Here is an 18,035-nt window from a genome sequence, read left to right as displayed (position 1 = left end):
AAGCTTGAGTCAAACCTAAAAGACCTGAGGAGAGTCTCCCTCTAGCCACCAACCACACACATACACTAACACTAACACACTCGAGAGCATGCGCGAGCGCCACAGGCCCCAGGTTCCCATTAATATTTTACACACATAGGGACTGCATGAAAATCCTTGATGTAATTTCACACTCCCGGATTCCTGCATATGTGGAACTTTACAATATCCATTTCAATGACTGCCCTGCTAGCTACCACCCTGTCCAACACGCTATACACTGTAAAAAATATATATTATTTGGATCAACCTAATAAAAACTGGATCAACTGGTTACAAGTAAATGGGTTAGGTTTTCTCAATTGAAAAAACAACATTTGTTGAAACCAAATACAGGATTCAATGCCAACTGTTCAATACCACTATTTCAATTTGCAACCTATTTCTTTCAACATTCATCTTACTTTCCCTTTTTGTTAATCCTACCAAGTAATAAATCGATTTTTCGCTTTGGTACTGCCTCTCCAAATTTCATAAATTGGTTTTCAAGCAATTAAACCAATGTCCTCTTAATCAAGCTATGAAGTATGTTCCCATAAGATAAATGAATCACTCCAAACACATTTACGTAAGACTTTCACATCGACTTGCTACAACATTGTTACCAAATAATGAAGGCCCCATCCACACAAGCACTTCCAGCATTGCTCCCACCACAATCACTTACAATTTAGTGTGGAACATGCACATAACCTATTTCAAAAATAAAATGGAATAGATTTCCTGGAATGACATTCACTCTCATGGGTAGTTAAGAAAAACAACCCTGAAAAGCCACGCCCCCAATAGGCCATGCCTCCAGCTCTGCCGCCACTACGTTGCACCCACCACTGTTCAATGCGAATGTGCACGTGTTGAAAGCAATTGCGAAGCGTTCATTCAATAAAAACAATCACATTGATCTGTCAAATTCGTTATTTGATTTCAGACAAATTGAATAGAACCGACGCGTAATTCTGGATAATTCCAATCACAAGAAGCACTTCGCAGCTGTGCCGTCCTACTTTATACAGTGTACATGGGTGGAGGAGCACAGCCTACTCGTAGCACAGAGCATCACCCTGGCTGCATGTCTATGAAACTGCAAATTATACAGTACACTAGCATTGTGTTATTTGTTTTTTACATGCCTAAAATAAATATAAGTTGTCTGTAAGAAAAGCAACTTTGCTCGTGAATCTGAATTTGATGGTAATTTGCTAAATGGCATATATTACATTATTATTCAATTGTGCAACAAGTTCACCAGGCTCATAGGAGGGGGCGGAGGGGGGTGAGGGATGAGAGATGGCTAAGGGAAGTCTCTAAAGTGTCTTCTCTCCAAAATTATAGTGTTTGGCCCCTGTGGGAACTCTCTCTCTATGCTTTAAATTCTGGGGTTTGACCTACTGAAAGCTGGCATGCATAATCTATGAGAACTAATCATCACAGAATTCCCCCAACATAGTGACGAACCCACACACACCCAATCCTGCTGATCCCTGTGTCGCACAAATACTGCCTGTATCCCCAACCCCGCTCTCTCACCACCTAAGTCCCCATTTTCCCCCTCTCCCTATCTGTCAAGGGAGGGCTAGATATAGTAAGATGGCGCCGGAGAAGAAGGCAGACGGTTTACCCAGCCGATATTGTTATTTTGTTCTTTTATTTGCGTTGTTTATAAATTATTTTTTAAACGTATTTTGTACATAATGTTGTCACTACTGTCTCTTATGACCGAAAATAACTTCTAGATATCAGGACTGCGATTACTCACCACGGACTAGCAGAATCCTTTTTTCCTTTCACGGCTCTGACGAGCCCGACGCAAAGGATATACTGCTTCCTCGGGAACAGGCCCTGGTCCACGTGAACCGCGTGAAGAGGAGACGGAAAAAGAGGGGCCGAAGAGGCGGGCTGCCTTCTGAGAGTTCGTAGGCGATCGAATAAACCCCCACTTCCCTCCATACTGCTAGTAAATGTGCAATCCTTGGAGAATAAAATTGACGAGTTACACGGAAGATTAAACTAACAACGGGACATGAAAAACTGTAACATCTTATGCTTCGCGGAGTCGTGGTTGAACGATGACAATATTAACATACAGCTGGCTGGTTATATGATGTACTGGAAGGATAGAACAGCGGCGTCTGGTAAGACAAGTGGTGCCGGACTATGTATTTTTGTAAATAACAGCTGGTGCACGATACCTGTGGTCTTGAGCTATTGCTCGCCTGAGGTACAGTATTTCATGATAAAGTGTAAACCACACTACCCACCGAGAGAGTTTTCATCTGTATTCTTCGTAGCTGTTTACATACCACCACAGTCAGAGGCTGGCACTAAGACAGCATTGAATGAGCTTTATTCTGCCATAAGCAAACAAGAAAATGCTCACCCAGAGGCGGCGCTCCTAGTAGCCGGGGACTTTAATGCAGAGAAACTTAAATTCATTTTACCAAATTTCTATCAGCATGTTAAATGTGCGGAAAAATAACTCTGGATCACCTATACTCCACACAGAGATGCATACAAAGCTCTCCCTCACCCTCCATTTGGCAAATCTGACCATAATTCTATCCCTCTGATTCCTGCTTATTAGCTAAAATTAAAGCAGGAAGCACCAGTGACTAGATCCATAAAAAAGTGGTCAGATGAAGGAGATGGTAAGCTACAGGACTGTTTTTCTAGCACAGACTGAAAAATGTTCCGGGATTCCTCAGATGACATTGAGGAGTACACCACATCAGTCATTTGTTTCATCAATAAGTGCATCGATGACGTCGTCCCCACAGTGACTGTACGTACATACCCCAACCAGAAGCCATGGATTACAGGCAGTATCCGCACTGAGCTAAAGGCTAGAGCTGCCACTTTCAAGGAGCGGGACTCTAATCCAGAAGCTTATAAGAAATCCCGCTATGCCCTCCGACGAACCATCAAACAGGCAAAGCTTCAATACAGGACTAAGATCGAATTGTACTACACCGGCTCTGACGCGCGTCGGATGTGGCAGGGCTTGCAACGTACTACGGGCTACAAAGGGAAGCACAGCTGAGAGCTGCCCAGTGACACAAGCCTACCAGGCGAGCTAAACTACTACTATGCTCACTTCGAGGCAAATAACACTGAAACATGCATGAGAGCACCAGCTCTTCCGGAAGCCAGATCCTCCGCAGCTGATGTGAGATAGACCTTTAAACAGGTCAACATTCACAAGGCCGCAGTGCCAGACGGATTACCAGGACGTGTACTGCGAGCATGCGCTGACCAACTGGCAAGTGTCTTCACTGACATTTTCAAGCTCTCCCTGTCCGAGTCTGTAATACAAACATGTTTTAAGCAGACCACCATAGTGCCCGTGCCCAAGAACACTAAGGTAACCAGCCTAAATGACTAGCGACCCGTATCACTCACATGTGTAGCCATGAAGTGCTTTGAAAGGCTGGTCATGGCTCACATCAACACCATCATCCCAGAAACCCTACCCCACTCTAATTTGCATATCGCCTCAACAGATCCACAGAAGATGCTATCTCTATTGCACTCCACACTGACCTTTCCCACCTGGACATAAGTAACCTATGTGAGAATGCTATTCTTTGAATACAGCCCAGCGTTCAACACCATAGTTCCCTCAAAGATCATCAATAAGCAATGGACCCTGGGACTAAACACCTCCCTCTGCAACTGAACCCTGGACTTCCTGATGGGCCGCCCCCAGGTGGTAAGGGTAGGTAACAACACATCCGCAACGCTGATCCTCAACACAGGGGCCACTCAGATGTGCGTGCTCAGTCCCCTCCTGCACTTCCTGTTGACTCATGACTGCACGCCCAGGCATGACTCCAATGACACAACAGTGGTAGGCCTGATCACCGACAACGACGAGACAGCCTACAGCGAGGAGGTGCGAGACCTGTCCGTGTGGTGCCAGGACAACAACCTCTCCCTCAACATGGTCAAGACAAAGGAGATGATTGTGGACTACAGGCAAAACAGGACCAAGCACCCCCTCTTATTTATTTAATCACTTTAATAAAAATTAAATACAAATATCATTACACCTTTATTTAACCAGGGAGGCTAGTTGAGAACACCTTTATTTAACCAGGTAGGCTAGTTGAGAACAAGTTCTCATTTGCAACTGCGACTTGGCCAAGATAAAGCAAAGCAGTTTGACACATACAACAACACAGAGTTACACATGGAATAAACAAACATACAGTCAATAATACAGTAGAAAAATCTATATACAGCATGTGCAAATGAGGTAGGATTAGAGAGGTAAGGCAATAGTGGCGCCATGGTGGCGAAGTAATTACAATATAGCAATTAAACACTGGAATGGTAGAACGTGCAGAAGATGAATGTGCAAGTAGAGACACTGGGATGCAAAGGAGCAAGATGAATAAAAAATACAGTATGTGGATGAGGTAGATTGAATGGGCTATTTACAGATGGGCTATGTACAGGTGCAGTGATCTGTGAGCTGTTCTGACAGCTGGTGCTTAAAGCTAGTGAGGGAGGTGAGAGTCTCCAGCTTTAGTAATTGTTGCAGTTCATTCCAGTCATTGGCAGCAGAGAACTGGAAGGAGAGGCGGCCGGAGGAAGAATTGGCTTTGTGGGTGACCAGGGAGATATACCTGCTAATGACTCTAGCTACATGTACATACTACCTCAGCTAACCGGTGCCCCCGCACATTGACTCTGTATCGGTACCCCCCTGTATGTAGTCTCGCTTTTGTTATTTTACTGCTGCTCTTTAATTACTTATTCTATATCTGTATTTTTTTAAACTGCATTGTTGGTTAGGGGCTCGTAAGTAAGCATTTCACTGTTGTATTTGGCGCATGTGACTAAGAAAATTTGATTTGATATGCCCACAGTATAAGGCTATAAGAAGTCTAGTCGAATGTTCTCTTCATCTCTCTCGTTTCTCTTTGTTGTCTTACGTAATGTTTTAGCCACTTGTTTTACTGTCCAGCTAGAATTCCAACTGATAGATTGTTGGTTCTCTTTGTCTCTTTGTCTTTTTCTCTTCCCTTCTGCATCTCTCTTCTCTCTGTCTCTCTTTCTCCCTCTCTCTAGGCTCTCGTCCTCGTGACTGTGGCGATCTGTATGCTAACGGGCAGAGGGAGGATGGCATCTACTCTGTGTTTCCCACTCACTACCCCTCCGGCTTCCAGGTCTACTGTGACATGACCACGGACGGAGGGGGCTGGACGGTGAGTCATACTGTACACACACACACACGCTCGCTCAAGAAAACCACACACACATTCAGAGGCACACACGTAAAGGCACACACACAGAATCAGAGGCACACACGCACGAGCACACACACACACACACGCACGCTCAAGAAAACCACACACACATTCAGAGGCACACTCATAGAGGGCACACACACACACACACACACGCAGAGGAACACATATAGAGAAGAACACACACTCACATGAAACACACACTCATGAGTGGAACGGTCTGGTGTCTGCATTAGAATAGAAGAAACACAGCCATTTATATCCTCAAGTACTCCAATAGTTTTCTTATTCATCCACAACAGACACAATCTCTCTCCCATCTCTCTCCTTCTTTGCACTTTTATTGGGTTGGTAATCAAAATGAAAACTCCCGAGCTAAAAGGTAATGAAATGCTTTTTATTACGATTACCTTTGGGTTTATTACGACTACCTTTGTTTTAAATTGGTTTTTACTCTCACTTACAAACGATATCTGCCAAGCCACACTAAAATAAGAATCATTCAGTGTGGAATGCTCTTAATTAAAACTGTAACGTGCATTTCATTTCACCAGTCTTTTGGATCTCCAGAGTACAAACATAGTTTTCTTCCACACTCCTCGTGATTAAAATCCAGCACTGCAGACTTGTCTATGTAGAGAAACCAAAGTGGAAGAAATGCGCTGCGATTAGATTGCTTGTTTAACTTTAGACCTGACACAGTGTGTAGAGCTGCAAAAAAACAAAAATAAAAAAAACTGTGGAACATGATATGGAAAGGCTTCTAAGACAGTGCCTGAGAGCGCAGGCGAGGATAAACATGAGAGAGGGAGATACATAACTACTAGATATCCATCTACGTGTGAGAGGGAGAGAGAGGGAGAGGGAGAGAGAGAGACAGAGAGAGAGAGAGAGAGAGAGAGAGCGAGAGAGAGAAATAAATAAATTAGTATTCAAAGGAGAATGAAGTAATTGAACAGGGTGAAAGAGAGAGAGAGAGAGAGAGAGAGAGAGAGAGAGAGAGAGAGAGAGAGAGAGAGAGAGAGAGAGAGAGAGAGAGAGAGAGAGAATTGAATAGGGGGAGTGAGAGAATGAGAGCATCTATTAGGTAGATATGAGAAGGTGCGTATAGAGTAGTGGGGAGGTATTACACAGGCTGTGGGTCCTTGTGTCACAGAGTTATCTGTCCCCGCCAGACAATCTAGCGTGACAGCTACTCAGCACTTCACTCAGTAGTTTATGAATCAGATAGACATACTCAGCCGCAGATTTAAATGTACACCCCAATTTGCCACTGTGAGACTCTCAAAGACACATCGCTCTGCTTGTTGTGACACTAGAATGCTAAGTTGTTTATTTTCACTTGTCTTCCTGTGATAGGCTTTTGATAAGGTTCTGATATCCAAATACAGTAGGATATGATTAAGTTAGAATGGAATTGAATGTTTAGTTGTTTGTTGTCGAAAGGGAAGACACTTGTCTCCTATTCATATCCTGAGTGGCGCAGTCGTCTAAGGCGCGGCCGTCTAAGGCCCCACATCTCAGTGGAGGAGAAGTCTTCCCGGCTGTGATTGGGAGTCCTATAGGGCGGCATGCAATTTGCCAGGTTTTTGGCTGGCGTAGGCTGTCATTGTAAATAAGAATGTGCTCTTATTTGACTGATTTGCCTTGTTAAAAAATATATATATAAGGATTTGATATCCAACTACAGTAGCAGAGGACAAAGTTGTTTGGTATTAAGCGATCACACACTCTTGTGTAGCTGGGTCTACGCAAGGGTGTTTTGTGAGATTGAATCTTTGGACAGCTGTCCCACATAGAGGATTAGAACGGCAGAGACAGCGAGGTGAACAAACACTGTCACAGAGCTAGTAGATCTAAACACACTTGGCTACCTCCCAAATGTACTACATCCCTATGGAGTGCACTTCTTTTGAGAAGGGCTACTAAGGCTCCGGTCAAAAGTGTTGCACTTCATAGAGAATAGGGTGCATTTTGGGACCCAGTCACTGTCACAGAACTACTACATCTAAAAACGCTGTCACAGAAACACTAGATCTATATGGTTTTGGTGATGGGAGACATAAGCCGTGTTCATCTAGCTTTACTGTGTGTGTGTGCGTGTGTGTGTGTGTGTGTGTGTGTGTGTGCGTGCGTGCGTGTACTTTTTGTGTTCTCTTTTGTGTGTCCTGTTTATATTAGTGTATTGTATGTGTGTGTAGTTTACCCGGTTCAGTGTGTGTATGCAGTGTGTCAGTGTGCGGTGTAGTGACCATTTTTCTCTCTTGTTCTGAGCTGTAGTGGTCCTCAGGGAGACGAGAGTGGAGCTCCTATAAGGAACTAATAGTTTATCTGCTTTGTAAATCATCTGTAGCCTGCAGCGCTTTGGCTGTTCCTACACACTTACGACACGCGCCGCACACCAACACACACACACAAAAAAAAAACTCACAAAGACACACGCATAAAAGACAAGATGGGGACAGTTTAGGATATTTGTTGGCCGGCCCATTGTCCACCATCACAGAGAGACTGTGCTGTCTGAGTTAGTCCCTACACCGATAACCTTCTCAACTCTGCCAAGTTAATGACAGACACACGGTGTGTGTGCGTGCGTGCGTGCGTGTGCGTGTCACTGTCAGCGAGCGTGCCTTACACAAGCAAGGTCATAGCCTCCTGTGACAGAGTGCTTGACACAGCATGATGGAGTACAGCCAACCACCAGTCTGTATCTGGGTGTGTATCTTTCCATGTTGGTGTGTTTGTGCATGGGTGCGTGCGTGCGTGCGTCAGTCACTGTCAGCAAGTCTACCAAATGTATGCCTCTTTGCATGCTGTTCTTCTTATGAAACATTTAAAAATGAACTCATTCTAAATTTGCCAATGTCACAGCCTAATTGCTGAGACCTTAACAGACAGCATCTCATCTCCTGTCTGTCTCCCTGTCTATTCATAACGGTTAACACCTCCGGGTCATTAACAGCCCAGAGGTGTGATCCAACGAGAGTTAGGACTGTCTGTAACAGGTACAGAGAGACGTGGGCTTACATAAGGAATGAGCCGTATGCTGCCGCTCACTCAAACAGAGCAGCCCTACTGAGAATAAGGCACACACAGAGAGGGGCTTAGGGAGGGAGGGAGGGAGGGAGGGAGGGAGGGAGGGAGGGAGGGAGAAGAAAGACACATATCTTCAGAGAAAGAAGGTTGGGATCTCTAGAGAGAAAGTGACGGAGTAGAGAGAATGAAGTTCTAGAGGGCCCCCGGGGGAGGCTGTAGTCTACAGAGGTACAAAGGGACGTGTAGGTGTTGAATCTACTACGGTATTGAAATTCTAGGTCCTTTTGAATCACACCTTCTAACCACGTTCCAGTCTCCAGCACGGCTCAAAACATCAGTCTCCTCTGCACTACAAGAATGTTAGCACCCATGTCCTCCACGTAAGTCAGTTAAAATATGGCTTTCCTCCCCAGGGCTGCAGAAGCGCAGTGTTATGGTGACCTTTTCCACAGGGCTGGTTAGTGCTGGTGATTGAATAGGGCTCTCCGTCTGGTGATAAGGTCAGGCCAGTCTGCTGTGTGATAGTGCTGGGAGTAGAGAGTGGGAGAGGGAGCTTTGAAATGTGTCCCAAATTGCTGTGATCCCTACATAGTGCACTCCTTTTGATCCAGGCCCATAATGACTCTTGTCAAAAGTAGGGAATAGCGTGCCATTTAAAGTAATGCCACATTGTATCGGCCAACTACAGCAGATAGCCCTCCCTAGTGTTTAGTATTAGAGAGATTTTAGTACGAGAGGAGATGCCCTGTGTGTTCAGCCACAGCAGCCTTCTATCATTTTTGTGTTCACATCTTTATGCCCGCGTTTAAGTTCAGTGCAGAACACAGGAGATTGATGGTGTGTGTGTGTGTGTGTGTGTGTGTGTGTGTGTGTGTGTGTGTGTGTGTGTGTGTGTGTGTGTGTGCGTGTGTGCGTGCGTGCGTGCGTGTGTCTGTTTGTGTGCGTACTTCATAGCATTACAGCTTTATGTAATAGACATTTGGGGATGATTTATAGCTGGGGGCTGTGATGGCCATTCCATTCTTCCAGTCGACCGACCACAAGGCCAAAAAATTTGAAAACAATGAACTTTTCCCCAGCATTTCCCACAAGAAAATAAACTATTGTCACATTCCACTGCAAGATTCACTATCAAAACCCTCAAACATCACAGCCAGCAAACACACTGCAGGGTATCCAGTGGAATATCTCACTCTTCACAACAAGGCTTCACCATTTACCTTTTTTTTTTCTGTAATACAAACATACAGTATTTCCCAGGGTTGCACAGTTCCAAAGTATCTATCTGTGTGAAATATGTTGCCATGAATTTCAGACAGGTTTATCTATTATTTCTATACTCGTGACATACTTGCTTCAGCCCTGGTTTCTCAGGAGGGAACATGACAGAGGAAAAGGGAATATTTTTGTCCTTCAAGGTTTGACACTTTTTTTTTTACCTCATTACCATCTTTAGGCTCTCACTAAAAGAGAGAGAGAGAAAAGTATGAGAGAGCCGGGAGAGACCTTACATTTCAATTTAATTGAATTGAATAGAAGAGAAGGAGTGAGAGGTGAAAGAGGACTGCAGAGGAAAGAGAGAAAAGGAGAAACGGAGAGCGAGAGGGTTGAGCTGGTGAAGGGAATGTAGAAGGTTCTCTGGGGTAATTGCCGCAGTATTTCTCCTTTCTCTCATGCGACAGACCAGGGACACAGAGCGGGGCCTGTCTGTCTCACAACCTGTATGTTCGGAAAGATGGTGACGGATAAAAGACACTCCGTTAGACCAGGGGGAGAGAGGACCTGTCACATGTACCTCTCCCTGCTTCCCTTCTTCTCTCCCCCCCCCCCCTCCCTCTCAGCTTCTCTCCCGTATTTGCTTTTTTTTACTGCTTGTCTGTCTCTCGCTGTCTTTCTGCCATTTCTCTCCTTCTGTTTCCCTCTCACTGTACCTCACACTGCCCTGATTGGTTCTCGCAACCCTGCTTGGTCCTTCTCTTTCACTCTCTCACGTCTTATTCCTGCATTCCTACCCTCTGTCCACATTTATTTTGCTGTCTTCATGTCCTTCCCCTACACCCCCCCCCCCCCCCCCCACTCTCTTTCCATCCATCTCCCTCTCTCTTTGGTGTTCTCTGTGTGAAGTGTGCAGCGTAAGGGGTGGAGGACATTAGACAGAGTGATGTGTATAGGGACAGACGTGTATCAGTCAGGAAATGGTGCCCACGGCCGGCCCGCTCAATAGGCAGAGTGCAGCATTTTCTGAGCTAAACTGACCAAGACGCACCTCCAACAACAACACGTAAGACTTCACATAATTCTTCCCAAAAACAAGGACAACTTCTGTCAACCATTGGCATATGGGCTTTTTAGGTGAGCGCTGATGATAAGCAGTTCCCACTTTGTCAAAGGTGCAAAATATTTTGCTTTGCTGCTGGAGAGACCCAGCGTTGCAGCGTTCCGTCCCAAAAATAATCGAACATAAACGATGTAGCAGATATAGGATATGGTAGAAAGAGTATGTGGTCTTTTCTGTAGCCTACAGGGCGGAGATACAACGTATGTCAATGTAATGAGAAAGACTAAATGTAAGCTAAATGGTACCCAATCAAATAAAATGTTAACAAACAACGTATCCTAAAAATAGGACAGGTCCAAAGTAAAATGGACAATATGGAACGGGCAATCGCAACTGTTGGCCAGGAGTTTCACCCGATTGTCACGATCGGCGGTTTCAAGTTTGTATCCGTATCGTTTTTGACAAGCCGATCGTAGGGAAAATAATATTTTTGGTCTCGCCTAGAGCAGCAGAAGGACAAGGACTGGCCCTGACGGTGCCTTGTTCACATTCAGCTACATCTGTGTTTTACTGGTTATAGCCTGGAATATCAAGTACTGCCATTGGAATGGATTAGATCTTAGCGTAGTATACCTGATTATTATTATTTTATTTTGCTCAAAGGAGGAGACTAAAAACGGACGCTGTCTTAATAATGGATGGGATCAGATCTATCAGAGTGCCGCATTATCGAAAATATGCTTTTATCAAAAAACACCGCCTATCACTCTAAAATATTAAATTCTGCTAAGAACTGAAATGTGGAAAAAGTTTGAGATTCAATGTGTGATTGTGTGCAGTTTTGTAGCACTCTCTATTTGGAGTCAGAGTGCATTTGGAACCACTTGCGTTCTCGTCAATAATACATACCCAGTTAGTTTATTGGTTTTGAAAAAAGATGGATTCGGATGTAAGTCTGTCTGTTTCTGTGGGACGGAGGAAAAGTAAAGATCTCATTCTGTAATCGGTCTTCTATGTTGTTGTTTTTTTTTTTTTTTTTTTACAAAATGGCTGTACCGAGCTAATGTACAGTTTATTTCCATCCTAAATATGCTTACTTTCTATACATCCATAACCTCTTATGAAAGCCCTGCTGTGAAAATCAGGTATATGGGTAGTTTTCGACTGTTTGTTTGGGTGCTTGTGTTGCACCTTGCGGAAGTCATGTGTTGCACCTTGCAGAAGTCCTGTGTTGCACCTTGCAGCAGTCCTGTGTTGCACCTTGCAGCAGTCCTGTGTTGCACCTTGCAGAAGTCCTGTGTTGCACCTTGCAGCAGTCTTGTGTTGCACCTTGCAGCAGTCCTGTGTTGCACCTTGCAGAAGTCCTGTGTTGCACCTTGCAGATGTCCTGTGTTGCACCTTGCAGAAGTACTGTGTTGCACCTTGCAGAAGTACTGTGTTGCACCTTGCAGAAGTCCTGTGTTGCACCTTGCAGCAGTCCTGTGTTGCACCTTGCAGCAGTCCTGTGTTGCACCTTGCAGCAGTCCTGTGTTGCACCTTGCAGCAGTCCTGTGTTGCACCTTGCAGAAGTACTGTGTTGCACCTTGCAGAAGTACTGTGTTGCACCTTGCAGAAGTCCTGTGTTGCACCTTGCAGAAGTACTGTGTTGCACCTTGCAGAAGTCCTGTGTTGCACCTTGCAGAAGTACTGTGTTGCACCTTGCAGAAGTCCCGTGTGGCACCTTGCAGAAGTCCTGTGTTGCACCTTGCAGAAGTCCTGTGTTGCACCTTGCAGAAGTACTCTGTTGCACCTTGCAGAAGTCCTGTGTTGCACCTTGCAGAAGTCCTGTGTTGCACCTTGCAGAAGTCCTGTGTTGCACCTTGCAGAAGTCCTGTATACACAGTATTATAGCGATGTCTGGCAGAGGCACAGAGACCTAATGGTGTTTCGCATTATCCCCGCCTGTTTGTTGTTTCACTCTGATATGTACCTGTTGCGGGCAGACAGGTAGATGGGGGAGGAACAGCAACTTGCAAAAAGAGAAAGAATGAGGAACAAGACAGCGCATAAAATATGATTCATCAAATTTTAAGGGGAGTTGAAAATGGGGATGGAGGTCAGATGAAGGCTCGTCTGCTTATCCCTTCCCGTATGGAAAAAACACGTGATCTCATGTGATCTCACGTGAAATAAATATGACACCATGGGGATGCAAAATTTCAACATGTGATACCATGACACTGCACATGTAAAAACAATTCAGCACATGTGAAAACCCAGGTGTGAAACCCAGGTGTCTTTGAAAGGCATAATTGACATTCATTAAATTTAAACAGTCAGGCAGGTTTTGTTTTTTTGTCCGGGTTTGTTCCAAGGATGTTTTCAGGACGTTGTGGCATGGTCCCCTGGAGGTTTTGTCTAGTTGCTGTGAAAATATGGTAAATCTACAACTAGTCACTGTATTTTTACAGCTAAATTACGGTGTTAATGTTAGGACTGGATGCTGCTTACTTGGGGATCAATATTAAATACAAATACTTGGGGCTCTGCCTCACTTGGGATTTGAACACATAATATCTATATTTCTAGCTACCTTAATAATTTACTGCTGCGCCACCAGGTATGTGGACCTAATGAACGTTGGCAAGAATACATTTCTGCACTTTGCCTAAAGTTGCAGTAGAAAATAAAGTAAATATATACAACAACTTGAAGGTATTATTTCCATAAGAAGAAAGTGTGCTGCTTTATTCTGAATTCAATTAGTGTAAATTATTGTGTACTGTGACAAGGCTTGGGACTCAACCTTAAATGGAGATTTGAACTTCTAACATCTAACGTCCCTTTAAAAAATAAAATGTATTGCTCCAGTGCAACTTCACCACCAGATCGTTAAGAGTGAAAGAGACCAAGCCAAATGATCAGCAAGGTAAAAACTAAAAGTGCTCAAGACACTTTACGTAGAGTATACAATAACTATTTGAAAATTTGAGCATGCATCCTTTTGGTTGGGAGCGCCATCAATTGTAACCATCTTCCCTGTCCCTGCTGAAGAAAAGCAGGCCCAAACCATGATGCTGCCACCACCATGTTTGACAGTGGGGATGGTGTGTTCAGCTGTGTTGCTTTTACGCCAAACATAACGTTTTGCATAGTTGCCAAAAAGTTCAATTTTGGTTTCATTTGACCAGAGCACCTTCTTCCACATGGTTGGTGTGTCTTCCAGGTGGATTGTGGCAAACGGCTTTCTTCTTGCCACTCTTCCATAAAGGCCAGATTTGTGCAATATACGACTGATTGTTGTCCTATGGACAGAGTCTCCCACCTCAGCTGTAGATCTCTGCAGTTCATCCAGAGTGATCATGGGCCTCTTGGCTGCATCTCTGATCAGTCTTCTCCTTGTATGAGCTGAAAGTTTAGAGGGACGGCCAGGTCTTGGTAGATTTGCAGTGGTCTGATACTCCTTCCATTTCAATATTATCCCAAGTGCTCCTTGGGATGTTTAAAGCTTGGGAAATCTTTTTGTATCCAAATCCGGCTTTAAACTTCTTCACAACAGTATCTCGGACCTGCCTGGTGTGTTCCTTGTTCTTCATGATGCTCTCTGCGCTTTTAACGGACCTCTGAGACTATCATAGTGCAGGTGCATTTATACGGAGACTTGATTACACACAGGTGGATTGTATTTATCATCATTAGTAATTTAGGTCAACATTGGATCGTTCAGAGATCCTCACTGAACTTCTGGAGAGAGTTTGCTGCACTGAAAGTAAATGGGCTGAATAATTTTGCACGCCCAATTTTTCAGTTTTTGATTTGTTAAAAAAGTTTGAAATATCCAATAAATGTCGTTCCACTTCATGATTGTGTCCCACTTGTTGTTGATTCTTCACAAAAAAATACAGTTTTATATATTTATGTTTGAAGCCTGAAATGTGGCAAAAGGTCGCAAAGTTCAAGGGGGCCGAATACTTTCAAAAGGCACTGTAAATTACAATCATCACTGCACTTTTACAGGTGGGGGCAATGTACTATTTGTGGGCTCATTAGCATGTTTTGGGGTGTGGTCAACTGCCTGTGTATTTGTGCCAGCCGTCAGTGGAAGTAATGTAGCCATTTACGTGTTTGATGGTCATGCCATGGCAAGTGGAGGACTTTCTTTAACACTGACCTTTTTTTTTTGGTACACTGAGAAACAATACTGTATTGTAACTGTATTCTTATTGTTGAGGGTGTGTGAATGTTCTTGCCAACAAATACCTGTTGAGATATTCAAGCAAACCAGACCAAGTGTTGCAAGGTCCAATCCCGAGAGCATTTATGCACACTTAGGGCGTGGTCCTATCAGGTCCATGTTAGCGGACACCTGCATAGAGGTTGTTTTTGGTGGTGTCGGAGGTGGCGTTGCGTTAGAGCTGTCAAATCTACAAGCTTCTCCCGGCATAATACCTGAAGCGGAAATTGCAAATGGCTGCACGTGCTGCATTAAGAGAAATCCCATGCAGCCTTGTTTGCAGGTTGGAACACTGGAATGCTATATGTAATCTAAACATTGATAAGAATGATGTAAAGCCTTCATTATTTTCTTTCTTGATTTGACATTTCAGGTCATTATTTCTATACAGGATTTGAGGTACGCTGATCTTTCTGTGGTGCCAGAAAGTCTGTAGCATTCGTCTCAAAATCCCTTCCCTATAATACATCACTGCACTTAGCAAAAGAGTGTGATCTGCAGTGCTATTTTTTTTCATCAATTATTCTGACTATTCTCCAAAGGAAGTTAGTGGCACCTTAATTGGAGAGGACGGGCTCGTGGCAATGGCTGGAGCGAAATCAGTGGAATGGTATCAAATACAACCAAACACGTGGCTTCCATGTGGTTGATGCCATTCCATTTGCTCTGTTCCAGCCATTATTATGAGCCATCCTCCCCTCAGCAGCCTCCATTGCTATTCTCTCATCATTGATTTAATTGACTTGTTTCAGCAATTTGAGGATTATCTATATACAGTAGATGTCTAATGTTGATGGGTCACATTATTCTGTTTAAATGTTACTCCTGAATCACTATGAAAAATATATATATTTTTTCTTTAGTGTATTTTTAACAAAGCTGAGATTTGCATTGACGTCCAAAGTTTAGGAATACAGGTGAAACCTATTGCTGACACAGACATGGGGGCATAGCAGGTAGATCGTCAACTAAGAGGTTGTGAGTTCAAATCACAGTTAAGAACATGTTGAATGACATTTTTTCTCTAACTAAACATGCACGATATGGTCAAATATGTCATTTAAAAGCACTCTGTTTGTATCATAATGACTCAAGATTTTGGCAGGGTGTCACCTGTGAAATCTCATGTGAAATGTTTAATCCACATATGAAAGGTCATGTTAAATATGATCACATGTTAAGTGTTTAAAAAAACACAGTTTTGCATGATTTCACATGTGAAACGTCATGTGAAGTATCATATGGGAAGTGTTCCAAAAACACATGGATTCACATGTGAAACGTCATGTGAAGTATCATATGGGAAGTGTTCCAAAAACACATGGATTCACATGTGAAACGTCATGTGAAGTATCATATGGGAAATGTTCCAAAAACACATGGATTCACATGTGAAACGTCATGTGAAGTATCATATGGGAAGTGTTCCAAAAACACATGGATTCACATGTGAAACGTCATGTGAAGTATCATATGGGAAGTGTTCCAAAAACACATGGATTCACATGTGAAACGTCATGTGAAGTATCATATGGGAAGTGTTCCAAAAACACATGGATTCACATGTGAAACGTCATGTGAAGTATCATATGGGAAGTGTTCCAAAAACACATGGATTCACATGTGCAAAACGTGGAAAATCACATGATTCAATTATGTTTTTTTTTAAATCTGTAAGCATCGTGACACAGCTGTGCGTGCGTACCTCTGTGTTTGTGAATGACTGGGGAGAGTCCCCCTAGCCATGAGGAAATAGGCCAGATAAGCTTGGAGCCAGAGTGTGAGAGAAAGCCTGTCCTCTGTGTGTTTAGTGTTATCACAGGCACTGGCTGACGTGACCTTTGTGAAACAACCACTATTAGCCGTTGGCCTGCCACTGTGGAGCTAGCTAGCATTAAGACTGCAGCACATACACAACAATATCCTCTCTGTTCTATGCCCTTTGACAGAGGATGGCAGACACAGGGTCTACATATACAACCTGCTGCAGTTCTTTCCCTTGCTGCCCCTCCTTCTTATGCCTACAGTTCTATATCTCGCTCTTTCTCTTCTCTCTGTGTGTGTGTGTGTGAGGTAGTGGACAGACAGACAGACAAACAGACCAACAGAACGACAGAAAAACAGAATGCTAGTCTGCTGAAAGGCTTATCTCAGCTTGTTAAGGAGCCTTTACTTAATGCAGAGATTACTAGCAGCTTAATGTGATTAGGCCAATGGAATATCCCCTTGAGTAGGTGTTGGGAAGGTGGACGCTCTACAGGATGGAAAAATTCATTTGCAGACCGTGTGTCTTTGTTAGTGTCTCTCGCTGCCTCCCAAATGGCATACAATTGCCTATTTAGTGCAAATAGGGCTTTGGTAAAAGCAATGCACTATTTAAGGAATATGGTACCATTTGTGATACAACCTCTTTCTACAGTTAAGGGCTTTCCACACGACTGAGCCGAGCAGTGCCAAACCAAGCTGTACTGGCCTGGTTACGCGTCCAACATATTTGCTGAAAATTACAATGTGTGAATGTAACATATCTGTCCAAGCGCAGTCTGTTTGGGGGTCGGGACAACAGTGTGAAAAAGGTTTCATTTTGCGTTGTTTGTGTTCAGAATGGCTTGCCCGTCTCTCCCATTCACTCTCAAGACCCTACTTACAGTTCTCTGTAGAGAGACCGAGTAAGGCTATGAAAAAGGCACAATGTATTGTAAAGGCAGGTCATCTATTTGGCAAACTGTCATAATAGATCACATCCCAGATCAGTTACCCTAAAAAGAGCTTGTCAATGTGTTTGTGTTCCAAACGGCACACTATTTCCTGTGTAGTTTAAGCACTACCTTTGGACAAATAGTTGGGATGTAGCCAGGGACACATATGCTAGAGGCTTCATAAAAAGAAAACACATACTGTATACGTCTGGGTGAGTTAGTAGATGAAAAGGTGGAGTATAAACATCATCAATGAACTGTCGATCAACATGGTTGTCTCTCGTGGAAACAGCAACGTGAGAATCTAGATTTGATTGGGGAGAGAACATTGAGAGAACATTGTAGAATACTGGATAAAAGTGATGTTCTCCTAATAGCTTCATTCCCCATCTTCTGTTTCTCAGGTTTAATTGGGAGTCTGTCATCCAATGACTCTGCTGCCAGTTTTGGTTGACATTTCCCCCCTGATTGGTGTCATTCTGGTTGGAAATGCCAGGCCTAACTTAATTAGACGATAAAGG

The 18,035-nt window shown here is 43.6% G+C and overlaps 1 protein-coding gene across 1 annotated transcript in view; it reads left to right on the top strand.

The window, feature by feature from the left end:
* Positions 1-18,035, top strand: part of LOC139388312 (fibrinogen C domain-containing protein 1-like) — a 233,596-nt gene that overhangs the window by 94,645 nt on the left and 120,916 nt on the right. The window contains exon 6 of the mRNA XM_071134913.1: positions 5,110-5,246. Within this exon, the coding sequence (XP_070991014.1) occupies positions 5,110-5,246 (137 nt within the window). The remainder of the gene's footprint in view (positions 1-5,109; positions 5,247-18,035) is intronic.

The sequence above is a fragment of the Oncorhynchus clarkii genome, chromosome 29 (genome assembly GCF_045791955.1).
Source record: "Oncorhynchus clarkii lewisi isolate Uvic-CL-2024 chromosome 29, UVic_Ocla_1.0, whole genome shotgun sequence".
NCBI classification, from domain to species: domain Eukaryota; kingdom Metazoa; phylum Chordata; class Actinopteri; order Salmoniformes; family Salmonidae; genus Oncorhynchus; species Oncorhynchus clarkii.
This window is presented reverse-complemented; position numbering and strand designations above follow the sequence as displayed.